General features: G+C 37.5%; 1 protein-coding gene across 1 annotated transcript in view; it reads left to right on the forward strand.

Moving 5' to 3' along the window:
* LOC149170230 (uncharacterized) overlaps positions 1 to 2,027 on the forward strand; it is a 237,834-nt gene extending 235,807 nt beyond the window's left edge. The window contains exons 4-5 of the mRNA XM_089428958.1: positions 733 to 902; positions 1,538 to 2,027. Coding sequence (XP_089285084.1) covers positions 733 to 902; positions 1,538 to 1,652 — 285 coding nt within the window. The 3' untranslated portion in view covers positions 1,653 to 2,027. The remainder of the gene's footprint in view (positions 1 to 732; positions 903 to 1,537) is intronic.
* The last annotated feature ends 25,459 nt before the right edge of the window (positions 2,028 to 27,486 follow it).

Consider the following 27,486-nt stretch of genomic DNA (forward strand, 5'->3'; position numbering starts at 1 on the left):
AAGGAAGAGTTGTATGTATGAGGAATTATTCATGTATGTATGTGTGAGGTAGAGAGAGAGAGATGCATTAAGACCAGAGGTCGAAGAGGAGAATGAGGAAGGATATCAAATTTGTCACTTTGTTTTATTTCACTGCTTACATTGTCATGAATATACAATGGATGCAAATGTGTGTTTGCGTCTTCCTGCATTTCCGAAACAACAGTAACAACAACAAAGATGGACTGACTTTTTCAATTAATGAACTCCATATTCCTTAATAAAAGTTTAGACAACAAACACACAAAGGCCTTCCTCCATGTATTCAACTCAGTGTCCAACTGACAAGACTTATACATAGATAGAGACATTCTGTTTCGACGTCTTCCTCTGCTGCTTGGCCGTCTAGTTGTTTGAACTTTGTAAGTAAATTATTATATTCACTGAGATGCACCACTTTGTAATTCATGGCCTTGTTAAATTCTTTTAAAGATTTTATGTATTCAACTTTTGTTACTTAACTGAGGTTTTACCAAATGAGACCTACCATAATTGCGAGAAATTCACCAACTTTTATTATTAAGAAAGGCTTGTAAAAAAATGAAGAGGGAAATTGGATCCTGCTCTCCATTATGACGGGAGTGGGAGCTCAAAGGTAGGGACAAGAACACATTTTGTATCGATGTTTTTCTTGTTGTTGAAGTTATTACCTCTTTGACATTGTTGTTGTTAATTGGTTTCAATTCATGTCAGGGTACAGGAGAGAGGGATGATGCTGAAACCTCTGTTCACCAGCATAACAATGTGCATCTTGATAGGAAACTCTGCAAACCAGAAATAGTTGAAACAAACCTCACAGTTCCTGCTCCAGATTCTCAGCCTAAAAGTTGTACGCTTGGAAATGCAATCAGTGCTGCAGAGAGGTAAACATTAAAGATCATGTTATGTTGGGATACCAGTCTTGAGTTTTTTGCATAGGATCAGGGAATTTTTGTTCTGGCTAGAGAAATGAGATGTATATGCTACTATGTTCTGGATCAATATCTATAATCTATCCTATTTATACACTGGTGATGAAGTATAAACAAAAGCTTTCACTGTTTATCTATATTGTTTTGTATGGCTATTTTAGAAATGATGGTCCTGGAAGTTCCTACTATCTGAATACACATCTTCCTATAAACATTACTGGCTATTGGCCGAGCCCATTAGTAGGAATGTAACCTCTGAGGGCCTAGTGTTATCATACTTCACCTTCCTTAAAAACACTTTCCAGAATACAGGGGTTGAGGTACTCAATGGCGCACCCTCGGATTACGGGATCTTCAGGTAAAGCCCTCCCTCCTATATAGGCAAGGGGATCTTAAGGAAGGGGAAGCCCTCCTTCCATTAACAACTATGGTCTAAGCTCCCTCTTTATGTACGCTCGCCGTTAAGCCTAATTTTCTATGTTCATCTCTTATGATGCTACTAGTGTATATTTAAGGAACTATTTTGTAGTTTTAAATAAAAATGGTATCAATGTTATTTATTGCTAATATATGTAGATGATACACAGGGGACGTGGCAGGGATCTTTTTAAAAGCTCTCGTGGTTCTAGACGAAGGAAGAGTCGCCAAGGGCAGCATGCTGAGATAGAAACTCACGATGCAGAAGCTATGCAGACAAATTAAATACCATGTTTTGTGATCAAATTAAGTTAATTTATCACATTGGTATGCAGAGGACTTAATCATGTGGATAGAAAATGTCTAGGGTCTAGAATGAATCTGTATGAGAACCTATGCAAGGCCGACCATATTTGAATTCTATTGTTGAAGAGATTTCTCATTATACCACCAAGTTGTGTAGCAGCTGTGAGTCATTTAATTTGATATTCACATTGTTTTCATTATGGACAAATCTACATACCCATATTTGCTTGACAGTCTCTGACTTGATGCAGCATCCACTGTAGAAATTTTGGTACGAGTTGTAAGTTGTAACAGTTCAGCAAAGCTACTTCCATATAGCTTAAAATGCACTTTATGAGCTGAATCGTGAAATTATCTGAACAAATTAGTTAATTAATGTTGGGAGGTGCAAAGAGTCCCCCTATCGAGTGGGCTTAAAGGTGCAGTTTGATGCTGGCAGAGTTGAGAAGAGACGTTTGCTGTTTTCCAGGAACTTGAATCATGCAATTGTGCTCTATTGCATATATTTAAAGACACATATATTGGCTTGGAGAATGAATAAGAGATGATTTCTGTTTTCCAGGAACTCGAATCATGCAATTGTGCTCTATTGCATATATTTAAAGACACATATATTGGCTTGGAGAACGAATAAGAGACGATTTCTGTTTTCCAGGAACTCAAATCATGCAATTGTGCTCTATTTCATATATTTAGAGACAAGTATATTGGCTTGGAGAACAAATAGGAGCCCTTGTCTATACGTCTAATATTGTGGCTAAAACATGCATTGTATTCTATATGTCTAATATTGTATATGTCTAATATTGTGGCTAAAACATGCATTGTATTCTATGTCTAATATTGTGTCCAAAACATGCATGATATTTCATTAAACAGAAGTTTTTGGTTTATAAGACTAGCATGTTATTGAAAACTTATAATGAAATTACATAGAGAACTTATTAATTTTTTCGAAGTTACTAGGTAAAATCAAAGGCATTGGTTAACGTTGTGCACTTTGATCCATATCAGATTGCCACATCATAATGCCATGTTAGCGTCTCGTCATCTCCATGTAAGTGCCACACCATCTCCATGTTACTGACACATCATCTCCATATTAGTACCATGTCATCTCCACGTTGATGCCACATCTTCACCACGTTAGTGCAATGACATTAGGTTCTTTATTGGGCTTGGCAGTTTCAAGAAGAATCCTTGAAAGCCTTTGTCTCATTCCCTAGACACCCAAAAACTCTTACACCTTTCGTTATATCACTGTTAGGTAAGGACATAGTGGCTCTATAGCAACAAATGGGGTTTGGGGTTCCATTAGTATTGGGGGCTTAAATCGATATGGAAAGGCTAGTCTCCCAGTGACTTGACACTCAACTTTCGAGTCTCTCAATAACTTGACACTCAACTTTCGATTGAGAGACTCTACTAACATGAATATTACCATCAACTAATGAACTTGTTGGCCCTTGTTAGTATAAAGAGTTCATAGGAGTTCAATCTTGATCAGTTTTCGATCTCCTTGTACTTTGATATGCGACAACTTGATATCTGTCACTTGACACTCCAACCATCCATCTCAATTAACTAAAAAGTAATACGAGTTCTGTTTGTGTAGCGGTTGTGTGACATCATGCACATCATGATCGTCCAAAAGTCGATCTTTGATCTATCGATGACTTGATCTTCTCTTTTGACGTCCCTGACCCTCCATCTCCATTGACTAACCAAGTCTTAGGTGGTGTCTATATTGGGGATTTGCATTAGTTGCTACTAGTTGAGTCCTTCAAAGTATCAATAATCTAATACCCAATAAACCCCTCATCTTATAGCTCCTGATCACTGCTCCCTTATCAACCATATGACTAGGGGTTGAGGCTGGGGCCTCCAAACCCCAAATTTCCAAATAGTCAGAAGTTTTGAAGGGGAAATCAGTGCTCGAATTTCTCCCAAGAAAAGTAGGCTTACAAGAAGTGATTTCTTAGTTTCTTCCTAAGGTTGGAAGAGATGTTTAGAGGGCAAGGGATTAACCAAAATAATTTTGAAGCCATAAAATCCCAACTGCTCATGAAGACATCCTTAATTCTCCCTTTGACTGCCCTATAATAGACCGTGGCATCCCAACCATGGAACGTTATGATTAACCAACAATCCAAATTGAGAGAAGTGCACCATTGTTCATCCCTCCGTTGGCATGGCAAGGCCAACATAGTTAACGATAACCTCACCAACCTACATCAAGCCCTTCAACATACTATCCAACTAGCTCAAGGGTTTTTCACTTGTCATTAGATGTTTTGGGAAGACATCTCTAATTTGGGTCCTCACCTTGCTATCAAGGCTATTGTCCTTGATTACAAGTCCAAAACACCAACAAGAATTTCTAATATTTATAACACACATAGGGATCCTTTGTCTTATCTAATGCATACCAAGCTTATTGATTAAACTTATTGAGAGCTCTTTACAATCAACCAACCATCAAGGCCATCCAAGACACAGAGGGGTTAACTTCCCTGGTCTTCTCAGCCTTGCTTCTTATTTGGTCAGGGCCTGTAACATCTAGGACAAACAATAATTAGACTATAGCTTTATCTATCCTATCCTCCACAAGCACATCATAAGAGTACATAAAGATTTATAAGTAGGCATATGAACATCACACAACTATTAAAACTTGATTTACCCTACCAGATGATAAACAAGCAACATTGACTATGATATCCATTTAGTAGACAACTCTTAGATACACAATTTATCAACATAATTTCCATTTTATTCATTATGGTTTACATTACAAATTAAAGTCTGCAAAGGCACTTGTCTGATTACAAACAAATTTTGCTTGCAATTGATGAAGGGTGATCCACATTCCACCCCACCATAGGCTCAACTGCATTATAATATTTCTTACATCTAGCTGTGGAAATTTCTGAATCTTTACAAATAGAAATCCTATTGCAGTCACTGGTTTAGCATCTCCTACTTGTTATTTCATTCAACACGTTATTTAATTAATAAACATCGATGAAAAACGCTACTGCAGACTACATTGACATACAGATCATAAACTGAAACAAAAGATGAGACAAACACACAAGGGACACCATTATTTTTGGACAACACGTCCTCGAAAAAATCCAATGCGGGAAAATCGGTGCAACAGATAGAGGGTTTGTATTATTAAGCAAGCAGAATTTGAGTACAACATGTTGCCTCTCTCACCGACTAACCTTTCAAAGAAATATTAGCAGTAAGAAATACATATGAGGGTTTACCTCATCCCCCAAGTCACGACTGATCCAATGAGTGATTTGACTCTCGACAAACACTGCAAAATCCTTGAGCAATCACTATTTGGGTCAGCGTCTTGCCTCTAGGAGATTGCGTCACCCCTTCTGCTGGATCAATTTATTGGAGGAACACTGTTGTTCAGCTCTCCCGACGTAGAACTTCGCTTCTTCTGTAAAATCTCAGACTTCTGATGAATACTCTGCACTGCCACTACAAGAGACCCTCTTGGCCTGCGTCAGCACTGCGTGAGCCCCTCCTGGGCTGCGTAGGCCTCTGTGCTGCCTCTCTGATGCTACTGCTGCCTCTTTGCCACGTACTCTTTGGTTCAGAACTCCTTTCTGATCCAAATCTCTACTTCTACCCCTCTCACTGCAACTCAGATCACTTGTTCAATATTCTCAACGAACCTCGCTCTAGAAAAATCAAACTGATTAATCACTTGGTGTGTCTCCAACTGACCCTCAAGCCTCCTCTTATACTTTTTCTGTTGATGAATCAATGGCCGAGATTAAGTCCCTAATCAACGGCTAAGATTAAAACAGACTTGATCCTCATCTCTTATAAGCTTCTCACCCATATTTTTATTAATATCCATTAATATTTTTATTTTCCTTAGTTTAGACTTAGGAACCCTTTTAAAAATATTAATTATTTTAATAACTCACAATCTGGGTGGAATTTCTCCAAACAATTACTGGGTCTTGGAGATCCCATATGTTCTAGCCCCTCCACAAAATTTCAGAGCTAGAGCACATCCGATGCCACCCAAAATCAACACTAGCCACCCTCGAGCTAGGTCAGAAAGCCATTAGGGAAGTTTGCCTAGCAACATAGGGTGGAGTTCAAAGCATATCTCCTTCATCCAATCTAAACTCTTCGTTTCTCTATCAGTTCGTTTGTGTCACTACTCTTGCACTTTGTTGAGTGTTTATTCTTTATCTCTCTGCTCTCCTCTGGTCTCGCATATAAGTTCCCCCCTACCTTCTCTCTTTGTCCTCTTTTCTCTAGTTTCTCTTTTTTATGGGATTATGTGGGTCATTATAAATGTCCAAAATAGAGGGTACATAGCCCATCCCTCTGGGCAATTTGGTATCACTATTTCACTACTGTCATAATTGTTGTTAGTTATTACAACTTCCCCCCATGTATTTTCTTGGGAGAAGTTTGACAGTCTCATATTTCATGATTCTTTGGCACAACTAATAATTCATTAGTAAATATTAATTCTCCAAATCCCCTTGCTGACTTCCCTCTTGCTCAAGGCTTATCGTGGTTTGTGTCAAGGCTTCACCTCTTCACCAATTGGTATTAAATTATAGTTACAATTATTTTAGGTCTTTTGCTCATTTAAATTTTCATGCCCATGCAGAGATCAATAATATAATTAATTACAATTACAATATCAACGAGGTTAAATGTTGGGGATGTTACATGCTAAAATTGCACAAGATGACAACTCAGTGATAATTCATATGATAACTACATAATAAACCAAAGTTATTTTTAAGACTCCATATCAAATCCTACTTATGAAAACACCATCTCATACAATTCTACTTGGGCACTTATAACATTCTCATACCTATCCAATAATACTCCCCCCATAAGCAAATTATATTGCAACAATCATGACCATGAGATCAATTCACATAGAGAACATGAAGGACAAGGTTATCCAAGGTTACATGTTTTGGGATATACACATACCAACATGTCATTTTGTCACCTACACAAGGGGTACCATCATGCCTCATTTTCACCTAGACCACATGAAGAAGATTGTCCAAGGTTGCATGTTATGGGATATGCACATCTTGTTGGAAATAGTGAGGGGTGAATCAATATTTCTTATCAATTAGTATATTTTTAATTTCACAGAGCATTAATTGTTATTAGCATCAAATAAACATAAACACCATCAACACTGTTCAACAATGCATAACAAATAGAGACAGTAGATAGAGATTTTTAGGTGGAAACACCTCCAGGATAAAAACCACCAAATGCTTCTTAATATTTGTCTTTCAAAGATTTACATTAAGTTTTCAGCTCCAATTGAAGGAGGCTCCAATTTCCTAATTTACATGCTTCAACCTGTAGGACACTTTAATGCCCCAATTACCCACTGCAATTGGGAGGGTGCTCCAACCCCCTTAGTTTACAGGCTCCAACCTGAAGGTACTCCAACACCTCGTGTACTCGCTGCAACTAGACATAAGCTCCAACGCCTTGTGTAGGCTCCAACCTTCCTTAGCACCATCTTGCCACCCTGAAGTGTTCTCAGGCTCCAATATGAAGAAGACTCCACTCTCTTGTCTTTCACTACCCTGCCACCCTAATCAACCAACAAATCACATTTCACAATTTTCGTACTGGATCCCCTTGCTCTCAAAAATCAATATGAATGAATTGCAATACAAACTTTGCTTCTCTGCGTGGTATGTATATCACTGTCAAATCCTCACAACCTTATTGCTCAACTCTTCTCAATTTGATCATGACACAATCAAACCTCAAAGCCTAGCTTCAATATCCATCGTCATACACAATCCTACCTTTTTCTAAAACAAACTACTGCTATCTTTGTCCACTCTGCAATAACAGAGTTGTTCACATGCCACAATTGAACAACATCATAATCATCACTATTATCACTATCAATGCACTGTCAAGAGGATCTTAGTCACATAAAGTGTTACTGTCACAAGGTCACTGTGTCAAGAATATTGTTATAACCTCACTGTCATATGAATATAATTGTCAATCACTATCATCTCATACTCAAGTCACTTCATTATGTAGTAAGTATCACTGTCATCAAGTCCTTGTGAGCATCATGGTTATTGTCGCATTACAATTTCACTATTGTCACATATGTTTCATTGTGATAACCACACTATAATATTTCCATATTGTTCAATACATCATAATCAACTGTCTAGAACATATCACTAACACTGTTATATCCTTGTCACTATGCCACATAGGAGACCACTAACACATTGATAAGAGAACCATTGTCACTACACTGCCATATACAATTTACTGTGAAGAGACTTTGTTATACACCACTATTCATATGTCATTGTTGGACTTGTTTGTTAAATACTTTTGTCACATCACTATAATCTAAGTTTTATCGCAAGATCACGACTACTATTGTATAGATCACTATCACAATGCCATGGAGGAGATCACAATTACCATGTCATTATGTTGCAAATCATAAGGTCACAACCATGTCTCGGATACTACTCTGCTGATGTCTAGGTTATAGTCTCAAGAGAGATCTGACTATTATATAGGCGACTGCACCATCAATCGTCAAGGGTATTCTCACTGCTATAGAATAATGTCGGTCACTGTTTTGCTATGTCAATTACTGCTTGTCTCACAAGGGCACTTTACACAGGTCACTACATGTAGTAAATGTCACTGTAAGTTTGGACAGTCACTTGGTGATACCGTGACTCTTTAGTAGTAATTTGTAATGGTTCTTGTCAACAAAAATACATAACAAGGCTCAAGCCGAGACCCAACTGTTTTCAAGATTCATACCACAATTAGGTCTTTACTATCACAAATCTTGCTACAATGTTCTGTGTCCACTAAAACCCTTGCACAACTAATTAGTGATTCTCATACGCCAAGAACACTGTAACAACTTTGCATAAGTTGGATTATATATATATATATATATATATATATATATGCTAGTCCAAATATTCCTCAGTAAGATCATTAATGGACATGACTAGAAGTTAATGTAACTGATTTGTCTGTGCTGGTTAGGATGTGTGAACTGACCTTTCTTTGTTTTGAGAAGCTACAAACTTAACACATTTTAGAATCGTTTTGGAGGTTGAACATGGATTATGTTTCGCTGTACCACTTGGAAGATCCAACCCATAGGATTAGTCTGCAACATACTTTAACTTGATGCCTTATGCACAGATAATTTTGCTTGGCTTCTGCTCAGAGACTAGGCCCTAAAAGGGCAAGATATTCCTGTAATAAATCTACCAATCCAATGCTAAAAGGGCTTCCTTCAATAGACGTGAATTTGTGCCCTCAAGATCTATCACAAATACGCACAAGGAGGAGCTTTGTCTGGTGAATAGAAGTCGAGAACCCTTTCAAAACAATGTTTGCTAGCCAAATGTTTGCTTCAGAAATGATGCCCTAGATGAGGGCCGATGACCTTGCTCCAATGATTTCAACTAACCAAAAAAAAAAACGAACTACGAATGAAATATGCCACAAAACAATGCTCTTTGCTGGTTTTACAAAGACTGAAAAGAAGAGATGGATAACGAAACCCTTACCCAAGATGGGAAACCATAAAACTTGCTCAAAGGGTCGAAAATTTAGAGCTAGACTTTTGTCAAGTGATAATCATTGAGATAATTGCCTTAGGAGGGAGGACTTGGAACCTTCTATAGTTTTCTTTTGACATGAGAAGGGACTTCCTCATGAGTGAGCTGTTGGAGGGACTGACAAATAAATTCAATTTAATTTGAGCTAAAAAGCCTTTTGAATTTTGACCTTAATTTCATTTATGTTGAAACCCATGTTGAAATATGTAACTAGGTTTGGTCTTCATAATGACATATGTAATCATGATTTTATGTATTTAATGAAAAGAGAAAAATGATTTTATTATTTGTATTCTTGAGGCATGGGTTTCATGCTCAAGGGAAATTTATTTTTAGGTCAAGCATCCACTGAGTGCTTTTAGGTTTGTCAGTGAGTCAATTGAGTCATTGTCATGTATTGAAGACCCATTTGGGCATGTTACATATTGTAAAGAAAAATTTATTGAGTCTAAATATAGTCAAAAGACCCTCCAAGACCCCGTCATGGCACAAAGATTAAGTCGGCCTACTTGAAGGGACAAGTCGGCCTCAAGATAGCGATTCATATCCCACACAAGCCTAAAACTAAGAAGAAATTCAACCTCATTTGCACACTTGCTCAAGCAAGTTCGATTTGCTCAAGATAGAAGCTGGCAAAGGACAAAGAAGAAGAAGAAGATCAAGATCAAAATTTTTGGGCTTCTCTCTCTCTCTCTCTCTCTCTCTCTCTTTTGTTAGGGTTTCTACAATTTCTGGGCTAGAAGAAATTCTGAAGCTGTATCGACGCTGTGAAGCTGCAAGGTTGAAGTTATGAAGTTGCAAGATCGAAGTTGTGAAGCTATGAATATACATCTAGATCAAAGTTATGAAGTTGCTAAAGCTGCATCAAGGTCGAAGCTGTGATGCTCTAGGTCGAAGTTGCTAAAGCTGCTAGGTCAAAGTTGTAGAAATTGTTGTTGGGTTCAAAGTCGTTGGAAGGTCGAAGTTTGCTACTGGAAGTTGTGTAAGGAAATCTCATCAAGAAGGAAGAATGACTTGGTCTTGGATGGTCTTGGTCAAGGGTAATAGGTCTTGGAATTCATCAATTGAATTTCTAAAGGAAGAGAAGGATTCTGATGGGTTTTCCTCTCAGTTGGAGAGGTTTTGGCCGTAGCTGATCACCTATATCTTGTGTCTTATTGTCTCATTGTTCTTTATGATTTGGTAGTTGTTTGATGATAAAGAACACTAATAATAATAAATGAAAGAATTTAATTTAGTAAAGTAAAAATACATCACAAGCAATTATCAAAGTAAGAGAAATCACCTACATTTGTTGCCCCCTAGATTTCTCAACAACCCAAAGATAAGGTCATTTAGTTAGATTTTAATTTTTCTTTGAAACCAAAAGACCTTTTGTGAATAAAGGGTAATCTTTAAGGTCCTTCGAGGAGTATGAAAGTCCATCTCTCTTGTTTGATTAGATATGCTAGCCAATGGAGGATTGCCACATCAACACCTTGTGGGGTTTTTGCCCAGAAACTAGGTCGTCCATCTTCAAACAGGGATATCTCTCAACTTGTGAGGCTTCTCATGGCGCTTAACATACCACTAGAATCGACTTGATGAGGAGAATCCAATGGTGAGGATATCTATGAAAGATTCAATGATATGCATCATCAAAAACCTTCAACAAATGCGAGGTATGCCCAATGACCAAGACATCCAAACCCTGGAGCTTGGGTTTTTAGCCATCCTTCAATTATAGCGTCAAACTGATGTAATATAGACAAATATTATGAGTGTTCATTAATTTGACATCAATGACAACAGTATTCAACAATCTCCCCCTTTGGCGTTGATGGCAACACACATACTCCCCCTGCGATCACTACTCCTGACTTGATGCCTCAGTCTCCTTTTCCTGATTTCTCTCCCCCTTTGATATCAATGGCAAAGGGTGACTCCCCTTAACAATCTGCCTTCTTCTTGTGGACTCGTAGCCTATTGAGAAATCAAGGGGCAACTCAATTAGGCGATTTCTCTTATTTTGATAACTTTTTGTGATGTTCTTTTACTTAAATTTATATACTTGTAGTTAACTTCTTCTTATCTTGATTATTATAGTGTTCTTTCTATCATAAAAAAACTACCAAACAATGAATAACAATGAGATAAGAGGACACAAAATGTAGGCTGCTAGCCATGGTCAAAACCTCTCCTCTTGAGAGGAGAACTCACAAGAATTCTTCTCTTCTTGTAGATTCTTCAAATGAGGAATTCCACGACCTATGACCCAAGATCAAAACCCCTCCAAAACCAAGTCAACCTCTTCTTTGATGATATTTTCTTGCACAAAGTCAAAGTGTGTCAAACTCGCTTCAATACTTTAGATTTCAACCTCTCTTAAGAATTTCAACTTGCTATTGCAGGACTGCAATCTTCAGCCTGTACTACATAAATCGTAGCTGGAACGTGTGAGAAAATAATGGTGAATCTTGCCTCCTTTCTCCTTTGTTTGGTTAGCCTTCTCTCGCTTGAAAATTCAACTTGCAAACTTGACTCCTTTTAACAATATATTCAACTCCTTGTGGTGGCTGCAATTCAGTCTTGCTGCAACAAAATTTGTCCTAGTTCCTTCGCACATGTGAGAGATTCTGCCCCAAAAATAGTCCTTTATTTACTTTGCTCTTCCTTCTTTTGTTTCTCCTCTTTTTTGACGGATATTGGCTTCTTGTCTTGTGCTTCAACGAACTTGATGGATATCTCTGAAATGAGGTCGAGTACCTCTTATATATATGCTTCTCACGGTGGTCGAATGACCCTAATGAGGCCGACTTCACTGCTTTGTAGGCTGACTTGACTTTTGTAGGTTGACTAGGTCTTGGAGGGTTTTTATGACACTTTTTATGACTCAAATAAATTCTCTTACACAATACAACATGCCCAATGGGGTATTTCATATATGACAATGACTCAATTGACTTCTTGACTCTATGATAAATCCTAGAAGCACTCAATGGGTGCTTGGCCTACAAATAAAAGTGACCTTGAGCATGAAACCCATGCTACAAAAATAATAATAATAATTTTTCGTTCTTTTTACAATATATAGGAATCAAGAGTACATTTCATATTTATGAAGACTGAACTTAGTTACATACTTCAACACTCCCTCTTAACTAGGGAGGTATTCATAATACATACAAGGTACTTGGACATTCTGATATTGAAGAATTCTCATAAGAAGAGCCGGATTGGAAAGCCATCTCATAAACTATTTATTCAACTTATATCGATGCATCTCATCATATCAACCAACATTGTCACATAGCAAGGCCTTGACTAACAACTCTATCTCTCCACAAGATTAGAGCACAATGTTGGGGAGACAATGACTTATATACACCATCATCATTGTCTCTCAAGGCACATAACCTATTTAGATGCTCACAAGGTATGTCTTTCCAGGACCATTCCCATCTTGGATTTACACATCTTCATGGAATTTCCTCTTCGACTACTCTTGCCTATTGAATGCCCTACCTCATCCTCAAAGATTATTGGAATTTAAATGCTTATCCAATCCTCCATTCTTTCTTCATAATGAAGGAAATAATGATGTGTCTATCTCTTCCTCTCAACTAGGGAGGATCTATTCATTCCTATAAAAGAAATATACACAAGATCCCTCTTACCTAGGGACTTGTTACCAACAACAATTATCTACTCTTTGGGGGAGATCATGGTACTTTCAACTACTTGTAGGGCTCCTTCTTTCAACATCATTGTGTCATGAATGGACTTCAACTTTATGGAGCCATCTTCTTCTAGAACTTCTATGTAGGGCATCAACCATCTTCTCCATCACTTCCTTTCAACAAAACATAGTGTTGAACCATAGTCATGTCATCATTTTATTCACTGGGAAGTGACCTTCTATTCCATATCTGGCTATCCTTCATACAAATAACTTTTCCAAGTCATGTTTCCTTCAGGACCTTCCATCCAATCACATGAGTACTAGTTGTAGGTGACTTCTATGACCCTCTTTCGGTAGCCCTGTTTCAACCAAACCAGATATTTTCAAAAATAAAAAAATGTACTTTAAATCAAAGTTACCTCTTTATGATGGCCTCTTGTCATGACATTAGCTTCTAGAAGTAGCAACATCTTGCACATGTATGAATCCATCTCCAATGCATTCATTTCCAAGGTTCTCCTTTTCTAGCATACACATCAGGGTCTTCACACCTTTCTCCATGGAGATGCGATAGCTACTCCTTTTGGTTATCATATGTTGATTACTTATCTTATATTACATGACTATGAACTCTTCTTTCACCTTCTTCACATATGGCTTCCTTAGGAGCTTCTATACATAGTTCCTTCATCATAAGAATCATAGTTTCCAACCACCTCATATTTTCCATGAGGTCATATCATGTCAATTTATAGAAGAGTTCAAGGCACACTGTCTACATACCTTCATGCATCATTCAAATGGAAGAGTTTCTTCTTATTTTATCATGCTCATGAGATAGAGCATTCTACCGATTCTATCTGCAACCATGTGATGACAATAATTTATCTATTTATCATATATATATATATATATATATATATATATATATATATATATATATATATATGCTTCTTCCTTCATGTGATCATCTAGAATTTCTTCTAGCAGCTTCCTTTCCTTGCTTGAAGATGAGAATACTTCAACCAACTTGATATGCTGCACATCTTAGTCAACATACCATCATTCTTCCAAACTGTGGATCCCACACAAGGTGGAATGTAGGCTATCTGCGAGACACTTCTTATAAGTAGAGGTGAATCTTTTAACAAAGACTCCAATGGAGGATGTTGATTGTCCTCACTCTACAAATGCTTGTTTCTAATGATGATGAAGTGTGACAACCTCTTATCTTCCTATTTCGCTAGATGAATTTCTCTAACCATAAAATTGCTTACTTCGGTTTTCCTTCTTTGCTTCCAACGAAGATTCCATGAGCTACTTCCTTTCTATCATGTACTATGACTAATTCAACCATATAGATTTCTACTTCATCTATATTTCCATGCCTCTACGATGATGTCATCTCAATCTTTGCTATAATGCATCTTATCATACTTGTGATGCTTTCTATCATGACTACCATCTTCTACAAACTGAAAAGAACTAAGTATATAATGTTATCTTAGTAATAGTAGAGGTATTTTACTTCCTCCTCCTTTGAATTCTTCTTTTTAGGTTCTTCTACTTCTCTAGTGACACGGGTTTCATTCCTTTCCTTTCTCTTCTTGTTGTCCTTCTTTAGTTTAGAACAATTCCTCTTGAAGTGTAGAAAATCCATGAAATTATGATACGCTAATATAAGAAATCCGAAATCAAATTTCTTTTCACATAAACACAAAATTTCTCTACTAGATGCAACGGAATAGGAACAAAAATAAAATCATAATCACACAATAAAAACACCCTATTTTTCTAGGGAATCCAACAGGGAAAACCCTTGCTTGATGAGAATTTTATTGATAGCAAAACTGAATAATCGATCTCTTACAAAATACAACTGTTTCAATATGAAAGACACTTGTCTTTCCTGATTTATCTAAGCTTGAAACCTTTGCAAGACTTCTGATCTCTGCTGCTCTCTACCAACCTATGCACAAGCTTCTCTTGCACACTCTTCCTCTCATAGGGTCTATGCACAAACTCGTGCTTCCTATTGCTTGGTCTCACCAACTCGTGCTCACCAAAACAATGATTAAACTTGTGCCTTCGTTCCTCCTTTTAAAGGAAATTTGAATGGTTAAAATTAGTGAGTTTTCTAATTAAGGAATGATTTTGTGATTGATTGAGTTAGCATGAGTTAACTGCTCATGCAACTTGTCCTATTTCAAGTCAACCACTTGAAACTCAATCACTTGTGTTTTTCCTCAATCAACTCACACTAGAAAATCAAGAACTCAACTTTCAATTTCAACACATCAGTTAACTGCATCCTAACTCATCCTAATTTTTAGGGATTGATTCCTAAATTATACGAACTCATCCTAATTTATAAGAAATCTCCTAATTTTTAGGAACTCGAGTCATGCACAAGAAGGAACTCATTCTGGCTCCTATGATTAAGGCACAAATCAAGGAACCCTTTTCTTGCTAATATTTTCAACACTCCCTCTTAGTGAGAAAGGTGTTCCTAGAAGAACCTCATCCACCTGGATCTGTCTTCAACCCTACCAAGTTCTCCGCTACTACAACTGCTCCCTTTGAACAAGAAGAATTTCCTGCTTTCTTCTTCAGACCCTGTTCTAAAGACCCGTTCTTTCCCACCTTGTTTTGCAAGTCCATAATCTACGACTATCAATGATCACAACTCCTTTTGTGTCACTAGACTTTGGCTCACTAATTTGCCCACTTTTCAAGATTTTGGTTGCTCCAAAATGCTGCTCCTAATGCTGATCCGGTGCTACAGGTGCATAGGGAACACATGGCGACTTAAGCAGTCATTTGTAAATTCATGGGGTTATGGCCAAAAAATAAGGCTTTACAGGCATGGATAAAGAATCATTGGAAACCTAAAGGGGATATAGATCTACACCTTGGATCAAAGGGTTTCTTCACTGTAGTTTTCACTAACATTGAGGATAAAGACAGGGTGTTTGAAGGAGGGCCCTACTTCTATGCTACTGTAGGCCTCTATATGCGGCCTTGGGTGATGAATTTTGTCCCAGAGCGCGAGACATTCACTTCGGTCCTGGTTTGGGTAAGGCTCTACTCCTTACCACTGGATTATTGGCAGCCAGAATCATTAAAAGCAATAGGAAATAAACTAGGGCATTTTGTAAAAATATCAGAGGCCACTAGGCAGGGAAAGTATACCTCCTTTGCCCATATATGCGTAGAGATGGACCTCTCTGGAGCTCTACTGGATGAATTAATTCTGTAAGTTTTTGATGAAGAATGGGTACAAGCGGTGGACTATGAGCATGTTCCTTTCAGATGCTGCAAATGCCATGAACATGGGCATCTATTCAGGGATTGCCCCTTAAACAAAATAGAAAGCAGAACCAAAGCTACCTCAAGGAAAGAAACTGATAGCTTTAACAAAGTGGGAAATAGAGGTAAAGGAGGGAGAAAGTACCAAAAGAAAATCAACGAGGAAAAGAAGATAAGTCAGAATAGATACAAGGTATTAGAAGAAGAAGAGGAGCACGATAAAGAAAATCAAACTCTAGAGGATAGCCCTGTGGAGAAAGAAAAGGAAGAGAGTATGGAGGACACACATGACAACAACCAACAAAAGGAGGATCTGCTAAACACTATGGAACTTGACAAGGACCATGAGGTGACCCCAAGCGAGGTGGGAACAGAGGATCATGAACTGCAGGATATTCTTGATAGGGAGCATCTAGATCTGGAAAAATTCCTGGAGCAGGGAACCACCAAAGGAATGGATTCGCTACCACAAGAGGAGTTCAATAGAGTGCAACAACTGTTTCTATGGAGAACACAGGCAAAAGGTTCGGGAGTCAAAAGAAACCATGATAGTCAGGACAACGAAGGGGTGAAAACTATGAAGGCAACATCGAGACTAGCTCCTAGGAACCCAGGCAGGAAAAGAGGTAGGAAAAAACAGAACGAGCTACTGATAGAGTGTGGAAAACTCATGATCAATTCTGGTAAGATGAAAGACCTAACTAGTTATTCATTTACAAATATTTCTTAATGAAGCTCACAACATGGAATATTAGGGGTCTAGGGAGTAAAAGGAAACAAAGGAATCTTAGTAATAGAATGAAAGAAGAAAAACCAGATATGATTTTCATCCAAGAAACAAAATGTTCAGTACAAAAGATAAGAGAAATACACAACAAATGGACGACTAAATATGAATATCTAGAAGTTAAAGTAGACAAAACAACAGGAGGTATTCTCACACTTTGGAACACTCAGAAACTAGGAATCCTTGATGTTGAAGCATCTAGGAACTACCTATCAGTGGTTATTCAACCTTTGGGGGACAAGGAAGTTTATTTAATCACAAATGTTTATGGTCCAAAGAATCCTGAAGACAAACTCAGGCTGCTTACTTCACTGGAGGATCTAAGAAATAGACATTCGAGCATCCCCTAGATTTTGGGAGGGCACTTTAATATGATCAGGTCCCTGTCAGAAAAAAAAGGTGGAACCAGATCACTAGGCAGAGACTCCATAGCATTTCAGAATTTTATAAACAATATGAGGCTAGTAGACACGGAGACAAGTAATGGCATCTTTACCTAGAATAACAAAAGGGGAGGAGAGTCTCAGGTGGCCTCAAAACTAGATAGATTCATTATCTCGGAGGACCTTATCCTAATAGGCCTTGACTTGTCAGCGATGATACTTCCTTTTGGTGGCTCGGATCATTGGCTTGTTCAACTTGAAGCATCCTTTATAGGAACTCCAAGAAACAAACCTTTCAGGTTTGAAAACATCTGGCTCACCCATCCAGACTTTATCAGCAATATTGAAAAATGGTGGAAAGAGGATATGCAAGTTCAGGGCACTAAAATGTTCCTCCTGCATAAAAGATTGAAACATATCAAAATCAGGCTTAAATATTGGAATAAGAATGAGTTTGGCAACATTTTTGAAGCCAAAAAAGTTGTTGAACGGAAGCTACATGAAATTAATCAGATCCTCATTACAGATGGCTTCAGCGAGGGAAGAAAGGAACAAGCTAACAACCATCAACAGGAATGGGAAGAATTATGCAAACAAGAGGAAATATTATGGAAACAGAAATCAAGAGTACAATGGTTAAAAGAAGGAGAAAGGAACACAAGGTTTTTTCACAAATCCACCATGGATCACAGGTCTCATAATAGGATCTCAAAAATCAAGGATTCTCAAGGAAATCAACTCAATACCCACAAAGAAAGAGAAGTTGTGCTGGTTCAACATTTCCAAGACATAGCAGAGGAACCTCTCTTAAATAGATCACCATTCCTTAATGACTTCAAAAAGAATATTCCTAAGCTTGTGACAAGAGCAGACAATTATAATCTGAATAGGCCTGTGAATGAAGAGGAGGTCAGCGTAGTCATCAAATAAATGCAAAACGGGAAGGCGCCAGGTCCGGATGGTTTTAATGTTGACTTCTTTAAAGCATGTTGGGGAATAGTCAAGTAGGATATCCTCGATGTGGTGGAGGACTCTAGCAGAAATAGAACTGTTTTGAAGGCGCTCAATACCTCTTTCATATCCTTAATTCCAAAACAAAACAATGCTATGACACTAGACAGATTCACACTGATAGCATTATGCAATGTGGCATATAAAATAATTTCCAAAATAATTGCCAACAAGCTTAAACCCCTTCTACCAACTCTTGTATCTGAGGACCAAACTAGGTATGTCGAAGGTAGACAAATTCTCAACAATATCATTCAAGCACATGAGGTGGTTCACTCTCTTATAAGCAATAGGCAGGCAAGAATGATTATGCAACTTGACCTAGAAAAGGCTTATGATAAGCTAAATTGGGCCTACATAAGGAAATTTCTTATAGCATATGGATTTGACCATAATTGGGTAAGATGGGTAATGGCCCTTGTAACTACCTCTAGTTTTTCAATCCTATTAAATGGTTCGCCATCCAAGCCCTTTAATCCTACGAGAGGTCTCAGACAAGGAGATCCTCTCTCACCCTTCCTCTTTATTCTCATGATGGAAGGGCTAGGCCAAGCTATCAAGTCTGCCAAAGCAGAAGTCAAAATCCAGGGTTTCAAACTCACCATGAATGGAAATGCTTTAACCCATCAACAATTTGTGGATGATACAATGCTACAGGGTACACCTATGGTCAGGGAAGCTCTATCCTACAAACGGATCCTGAAAGACTTTGCAATGGCTATGGGCATAGAGGTAAGCCTCTCCAAATCAAATATTTTCTTTTTTAATAGTGACATTGCTATTCAGAGAAATATATCTAAAATTCTAGGCTTTCAAAGAGATATGCTACCCTCCAAATATTTGGGAGTACCGCTAACAGACAAACCTCTGAGCAAGATGGTCTGGGAGCTTGTGATTAATAAGCTACAGGACAAAATATGGAAATGGACAAGTAGGTCCTTGAACTTAGCAGGACGGCTAGTGCTCATAAAAGCTGTCCTTCAAACTTTCACCATCTTTATGTTTTCGGCCCTTCTAGCTCCTAAAGGAGTCATGTAACTATGCAGAAATATCCAAAGAGATTTTCTTTGGGGTAAAGGGGAAGAGAAAAAAAAATGGGCCTTGGTAGCGTGGGAAAAAATTTGTAAACCTAAGACACATGGAGGTTTGGGACTGGATGATCCTGAGGTGCTAAACAAAGTTTTTGGGGGCAAAACTATGGTTGAGATGGCTAAAAGATTTAGCTTCCCCTTGGGCCCAAATTTGGAAACAGAAATATGCAAACAATTGGAAAGACAGGGATCACATTAGAATGTCTGGGATCATCAAAGGTTCCCACATTTGGAACAAAGCTTGGGAGAATAGAGCCATTGTTTAGAAACACAATTTCTGGGAAATTAGAGATGGAAACCTTGCATGGTTTTGGGAGGATAAGTGGCAACAAGAACCTAAATTATTAAGAGAAGAATTTGCAAATCTCAAGAACGATACTGACAACAAAAGGTTACTCAGAGTAAATGAATTCTAGGATCAGGAAAATAGCGAAGGAAAATGGAGGATATGGAAGAACCTGGTTTATAGTGATAACTCCCCCTTGAAGGCACAGGTAGAAGCTCTAACAACCATCCTGGAACAGAGGAAGATTCTGATATCAGCAAATTTAGACCAGCTGAGATGGGGCAATAACAATGAAGGCACCTTTAACCTCAAAGAGGCCAAGCGCATAGCCCTTGGGCTTGACTTTACAAACCCTGATTGGGTATGGAAGGACCTATGGCAGAACCAAAGCTGGATGAAAATCAAACTGTTCATGTGGTTAGTGCAGCATAAAAAAATTCTAACCTAGGAAAACCTTAGGAAAAGAGGGGTATCTGGTACATTTAAATGCCAACTATGTGAATCACAAGAAGAAACTATGGATCACCTTCTCAACCTCTGCCCATTTACATCCTCATTGCGGAATTAGATTGCTTCAATATTCAGACAAACAGACAGGGACATGGGTAGCATTACCAACACCTTAAAGAAGTAGAGAAAAAATTTCTCTGATAATGAAACAATCAACAAAGCTTGGGCTTTAGCTCCAAGCTTTCTAATCTAGGATGTCTGGAAAGAACGCAACAATAGAATATTCAAAAACAGGAAAGGTTCTTCCTATATCATCATGGCACAGATTTTAAGACAACTCAAGGAGACGGTAGGAACCCTCATTAAAAACCCCCCTGAGAACCACCCTACAAATACTGATGTGCAGATACTACTACAGTTGGGTCTGCAGGGGCTTATCCCACAAGGAAAAAACATAAATGCAAATCATATAATTGCAGATAAGGACTTCTAGCAACCTCCCCCGCAAGGTTTTATGAAAATGCAATATTGATGGGGCCTCAAAAGGAAACTCGGGCATGGCTGGTTACGGAGGAGTGATAAGGGATGATAAGGGTTGTATAGAAATCATCTTTCACAGTAATTTGGGGAAAGCCACAAACAATATGGAAGAGCTCATGGCCCTTGAGAAATGCTTAGAAATCCTGAGGGACTCAAATCTTCATAACATTATAATTGAAGCTGATTCTAAATTGATTATCATTTCGGTCAATAAAATTTGCTATGGCTCAGCTCTGGAAAAAGTTTCAAGACATTAGAAGCTTATGAAATTCTATCAAAAGATTCAATCCCACCTGCAGAACATGAGAACCCTAAGTTTCACTCATGTGCACCAAACATCCAACAAATTAGCGGACATCTTAGCTAATGAAGGAGTACTCTGTGCTAAAAGCAACAATAGATATAAATGGATAGAGACCCCCCAGGGTAGATTGAAGGAAGAGTGTCTCAGATAGGTGAACGCGGACCGGGAGCTCTATTAGAGCAGGGGATACTAGCAAGTTGTAGACTTCTGGAAATAGTTGAATTACAGTCCACTTGAAGCAGCAGTTTAGGGATATATACGAAAAGAAGGTCCAGCCCTCAGGCAGGAATATGTGCCCAGAACTCTACAAACCCAAGGTTCTCGGGCGGGTTTCGATTGATGGCACAAGTACTAACAAGAATTTGGATTATACTACAAGTCACCTTTTCATTGGCTATGCAGGAAGCTTGGTTAAAGTGCACGCAGTTAGGAGAAATAGCAGTGATCTTATCAAATCCGCGTGGCAAATAACAAGGTGGTTATCAAGCCAAACAGACCCGCAATCACCTTTAACGGTAGCTTTATTAGACTTTGGGTCTGGAAGCAGTGTTAAAAATCGAGCAAGTTACTCAGACCAGTGCAATTCGCTTGCATCTTGTGGATTTCGAGCAGACTACATGCGTGAGGGTTATCAGCCAAATCAGACCCAAAATTTTTATAGAGCGGCCTTTAAATGCTTATTGGGTCCGATTCAAGAGTTAAAGAGTGAGCTTGTTAGCATTCTGATATTGTTCTTGATCGTCAGATCTCCATTGACAGATCGAATGGTCTTAGCGCTCAATCATCCTTTGCGGTTTCGACGTCATGTTTTGTGGGCCCTAAGCCCGGTCAGCAGGCCTTAGGCTCGGTTTCCTAGGCTATTTGTGGCCCACATCTTATTTGTACATATTGTAATATGTTTTTATTATCAATTTGAACAGAAGGTCCGACGCTTAATTCAGCAAAAAACAAAAAAAATTATCAACCTAAGGAACGTCATTTTGTTTTAATGCACACTACAAAATATATGCAAGCAACTACCAACAGCTAACACTGGTTCTATGTGATTGTGTTCTACGCTGTCAAGCTCATTCAACAAGAAATAAAATGTAAGACTTGAATAACAATGTTAAATTTAAAATGCAGAAAGTAAATGACAGGAAAAATAATTATACTAATCACACAACTTAAACCAATACTAAATTAGACCACACCTTGCTGAATTTAAAATTTAACCTATTGCACCCAACAAAATTCAAATGCTAATCTAGAGCATTAAATTAATATAAATCTAAAAATTGAAGGAAACAAAAAATCTGGAAAATGCAGCAGACAAAAAATTACTTTAAAAAAGGAAATTTACTTTAAGAAACAACAATTGAAATTCCAAGAAACAAGCACACAACTAAACTACTTTAGATTTTCAAGGCAACACCTTGTCCAAGGTAGTGGGCCCAACTTCCCAAGAGTCAATTTTGCCTGGAAAAATAATTCAGATCAGATTACAAGTAGACAATTATGAAATTCCATTGATAGCTCCTTTCATTAAAAATTATAAATATATACAATACAATTATTAAATTCCACTGATAGCTCCTTTCATTAAAAAATAGCACAAACATAGAATACATGCAACCTGTGACCTTTCACCTCCATTTCCTCCTATTTTTCTTTATTTTCATAAATAAAATACCAATAATGCCTTTTTTGCTTTTCAAAGCCTTTTCCATTTCCTTTGTCAATTTCCCCTTAGCCATAATACACAATAAGTGATGCCCACTAGGATACTTAACTCAACATTCAACTTGGAATAAGTGTCCCATGACCTCGGTCTTATTGTTCATTTATTAACTTTATTACATGAAATTTTAACTCGAGGTTGGTACATGTTAGCCCATGCATTCATCAACCATTCAATGACTTATCAAAACATGTCAATGGCCTTACATAAAAATACATTATATAACCAGTGTATAACCAACATATAAACATAATGTAAACGATGGCAAATCAACCATAAAACCACCAGCATAATTACTACAAATTGTTAGGATATTCCGACACATAGGAAATAGTTAAGTATAACTTGGTCTAGTGTAGAGTTAGGTAAAGTGTATTTCTTTATTATGTACTTTTGTAACTTACAATCTGACGTTCACGATATGTTCTAGACATGAAGTGATCTGACGGTTCATTCTCTCCTCGGTATTACCGACACTTGATTCGTGGCTTAACACCCGATTGGTCCATGATCTCTATTTAAAGAGCATGGAGGGTCATTTGTAGCGTGACCGTTCATGAGAGAAGCTTATGTAATTTTTCTTTCTTTTATTAATAAATTGCCTAAAGTGGCTGCGTTGGCTCAGGCCATGGAATGTTTCCCTCTTTGAGGTTTTTAACCACGTCAAGAATACTAGTGTATTGATCTGTGATTTGTTTGTGAGCAGTTTCCTTTGGTGTTCTGTCTAAGGAACTTACCCTGTAAATTCCTACATGGTATCAGAGCTATTTGAGAGCCGCATCCATTGGTGATCCAAATCGGAAGCCGGTACAACTGCATCTAACTATCGTTTACTAGATCTACTGTTTTTGACTGCTTTCAGGCCAAGAGGATTGCTTTATTGTGTTAAGAGCATCTATTCCAGTGAGGAACCCCTTTCGTTTTACGCGAAAAGGTTTCCAGTAGCCTTAGCTACGTCATTTTAAGATCTGGAGGTATACAATATTTATTTGCAATTTTAGTTATTTATCTCTCTGTTTATTTCGGTTTATTTACCTCTCTATTTTTTATTACAGAATCTATACCTTTTATTTCTGCGTATGCTCTTTGCCCCACAACTCTGTGCGATCTGGGAAAATCAGAAACAAAAATGAAGGATTTTTCTTATGCGTATGCTCTTTTCCGCCGCGCCTTAGTGTGATCTCGGAAAATCAAAAACAGTGAGGAAAATATTTAGTTTCCGGCAAAGCTAACTTGAAGCCATAAGGTTTGGTTTTTTTTTGTATGTTTGTGTTGGGTTGTGTGGTTTTTTGTTTTGTAGGCAAAAAAAAATAAATTCAAGTAAGCACGCAACCCAAAGCTTCAGTCACCAAGAAAAAAAAACCCCTTCCTCTTTTCAAAAAATTACTAACCTTTTAAACTAGCTCATTTGGTCCAAAGTTGCTTTATGAGAATTGAGGTCTTGGGTTCAAGTCTTTCTTTTTTGTTGAGTTACTTTTTCAAAAAGCACATGTAACTTATGTTTTAAAGTTACTTTATGTAAAAGTGTTCTCACCCATTATAAAAAGTGAGTCACTTATAATTCTAAAGTCTCTTTATCTTTTATTTAAGTTACAATTTAGTGGGTAGCTCATAAAGTACCATTGTAAAAGTGACTTTCACTTATTTATAAAAGTGGGTCACATAATTTGTTTTTTAAAGTGAGCTAATTAGATTAAGTTTGGAAAGGGGGGGGGATTTTTTTTTTTAAATATAACATTACCATTCATTTCCACACATTCACGCACTTCGTCGGCATCTTCAACAAATTTTTCTTAAAAAAGCCATAACTTCTTCATCCAGACGCTGTTTTTAGAGCTGTTTTTTTTAATCGGCCTAATTTTTCGATATATTTCTATTGGAACACTTAGTTTCAACATCTACAACTTTAGTTTTTGTTAAAATGGAAAGTTCACGCCAAGTTATTCTTGACAACACTAACTACTTCCAATGATGGTCCTACATTGTAGATTTACTCAGAAGTAAAGGTCTTTACAAAATAGCCTCAGGCCAAGAAACTAAACCTAAAGATGAAGATAAGGTATCCAAACGGGAAAATAGGAAAGATCAAGCACGTGGGTTGATAGGGATGTCTATTTCTCCATACCTTAGATTCCATATCGCAGAACTTGATACCCCTAATGAAGCAATGAAACAACTCACTAAAGTTTTTTGGAATTAAAAATGAAATTAGAGCCCATCAACTCAAAAATGAGTTGCTTACGTTGGACCCCAATAATTTTTCTTCCATTGAAGATTTTTTGTTCAAGTTTAAGACCCTTAGACTTCTCTTAGAAGGTGTTAAGGTTAAGAAATAAGATGGTAGCCTTATCTATTCCATTCTTACTAAGTTGGGACCAACCTACTTTGTGTTTGTTTCCACCTTCCATTCTACTAGAGAAGCCTTCATTTCTCAAGGACAAGAATACAAGTCCCCCTCTTTTGATGCCTTTTGTGATTCTTTAATAAGAGAACAAGAAAAACTCTTACATCTTGGTCTTTTTAATCTTAAAAACTCTACTAAGAAAACATTAGCCGCCCAGCAACAACCAAATTCAAAGAATCCTAAGAAGCAGTATCCTAAAAAGAATGGTCCTAAACCAAACAAGGGTCCTAAGCAATTTTAGCCTCAAAATGAAAAATCAATTCAACAAAATGATAAGGCAAATAAATAAAAAGGGAAGAAGACTGATAAACATTGCAACTTTTGTAATCGAGATGGCCACTTAGAGTCCAAATGCTTTAAGAAGATGTAAGCCTTGGAAGCAGCGATGAAGAAGCATAACATCCATTTGGATCATTCTTTAACTTCAACTTCATCTTCAAAAATAGCACTTTCTGCATGTGGTCGTCAAGCATCTCGGTCTAGTTATGCACTTAATGCATATTCTTCTTCTCATTCTCATGAGTGGCTCATTGATTCTGGAGATTCTCATCACATGGCCAAAAATAAAGCCATGTTTTCTTCTTTAAACGATTGTAACACCAAAAATATATATGTTAGTGATGATAGATCTCTTAGTGTTGTAGGGACTGGAACTATTCATCTAGACAATGGTCAATTTGATTATGTACTATGTGTTCCAACCTTATCCTGCAACCTTTTATCTATATATCAGATAACTTATATAAGTGAAGGTAAAACCATTGAATTTTCACCTCATGATGTTGTAATTAAGGACCTAAGAGATCCTAGCCAGATTTTAGCTACTGGCGTTGCTAATGATTCTACAAGATTGTATAATTTTAACAATTTTGGGTCATCAACTCTTCCCTCGGTATTTGTTGCTCATAATGATGAAGTGAGCAAACTTTGGCATGAGCGATTTGGTCACTTAAACTATCGCTCCCTTCAAAATCTATGTAAAGAAAATATGGTGACAGGTCTTCCTATGGTATCTTGCAGAGATGGTGTTTGTTTCGGATGTGTACTCGGAAAACATCATCGTGATAGTTTTGAAAAACATGCCTCTTGGCATGCCTCAACCCCTTTACAGCTTGTGCATAGTGATTTATGTGGTCCACTTCCAGTTGTTTCATTCTCTGGCTACAAGTATTTCTTAACTTTCATTGATGATTTCTCCAGACGCACTTGGGTATACTTCTTAAAACTCAAGAGTGAAGTATTTAACATGTTCTTGGCCTTTAAGGCCTTTGTTGAAAAACAATCTAGACATAAAATTCTTAAGCTAAGATCTAATAATGGCGGAGAATATGTTAGCAACAAATTCATCAACTTTTGCATTGAGGATGGAATTCAAATGCAACATACTGCTCCATATACTCCACAACAAAATGGTGTAGCTGAAAGGAAGAATCGCACCTTAAAGGAAATTGCTAATTGTATGCTTCAATCTAAAGGACTTAGTCTTAATTTTTGGGCAGACGCAATTAATTGTGCAAATTTCATAGTAAATGGCACTCCTACTAATGTTTTAAAGAATATCGCTCTAGAAGAAGCATGGAGCTTAATTAAACCAGATGTAAGTCACTTTCATGTTTTTGTAAGTGAAGCATGGGCCCATATTCCAGATGAGAAACATAAAGCTTTAGAACCTAAGAGTGAAAAATGTATTTTTGTTGGATATTCTGAAGATGTTAATGGATATAGACTTATTACACTTAAGTCCAAAAATGTTATCATTAGAAGAGATGTAAAGTTTGTTGAAAATATATTGGCCTATGAGCCTAGTTCGGTGGATGTGCCACCTCTCTCTATCCCTTCTACTTCTGAAAATATTTCTTCTTCAGATGATGACAATGAGGATGACAATCCTCCCCCACCTTCTCAGGATCCTCCTTCAGCTCCTCAGCTTCCAAAATGGGTCTATGCTACTCGGGATGCAAAAGGTGCTCTTGAAGGTGATCCTACATATCAGTGACGTACATGTTCTCAGTTCGATAGAGCCTCTTCTTTACTGGCTCAAGCTTCAGCAAATTATGATCCTAACACCTTTGCAAAAGCTTTAGGCCATCCAGATTGGGACACAACTATGAATGAAGAATATCGTTCATTATTGGCAAATGATACATGGGATCTTATTCCTCTTCCAAAGGGACAAAAGCTTGTTAGATGAAAATGGGTT

Source organism: Pinus tabuliformis, chromosome 4_2 (genome assembly GCF_031772625.1).
Source record: "Pinus tabuliformis cultivar Carrire ecotype Pingquan chromosome 4_2, CPIR1, whole genome shotgun sequence".
Taxonomy (NCBI): domain Eukaryota; kingdom Viridiplantae; phylum Streptophyta; class Pinopsida; order Pinales; family Pinaceae; genus Pinus; species Pinus tabuliformis.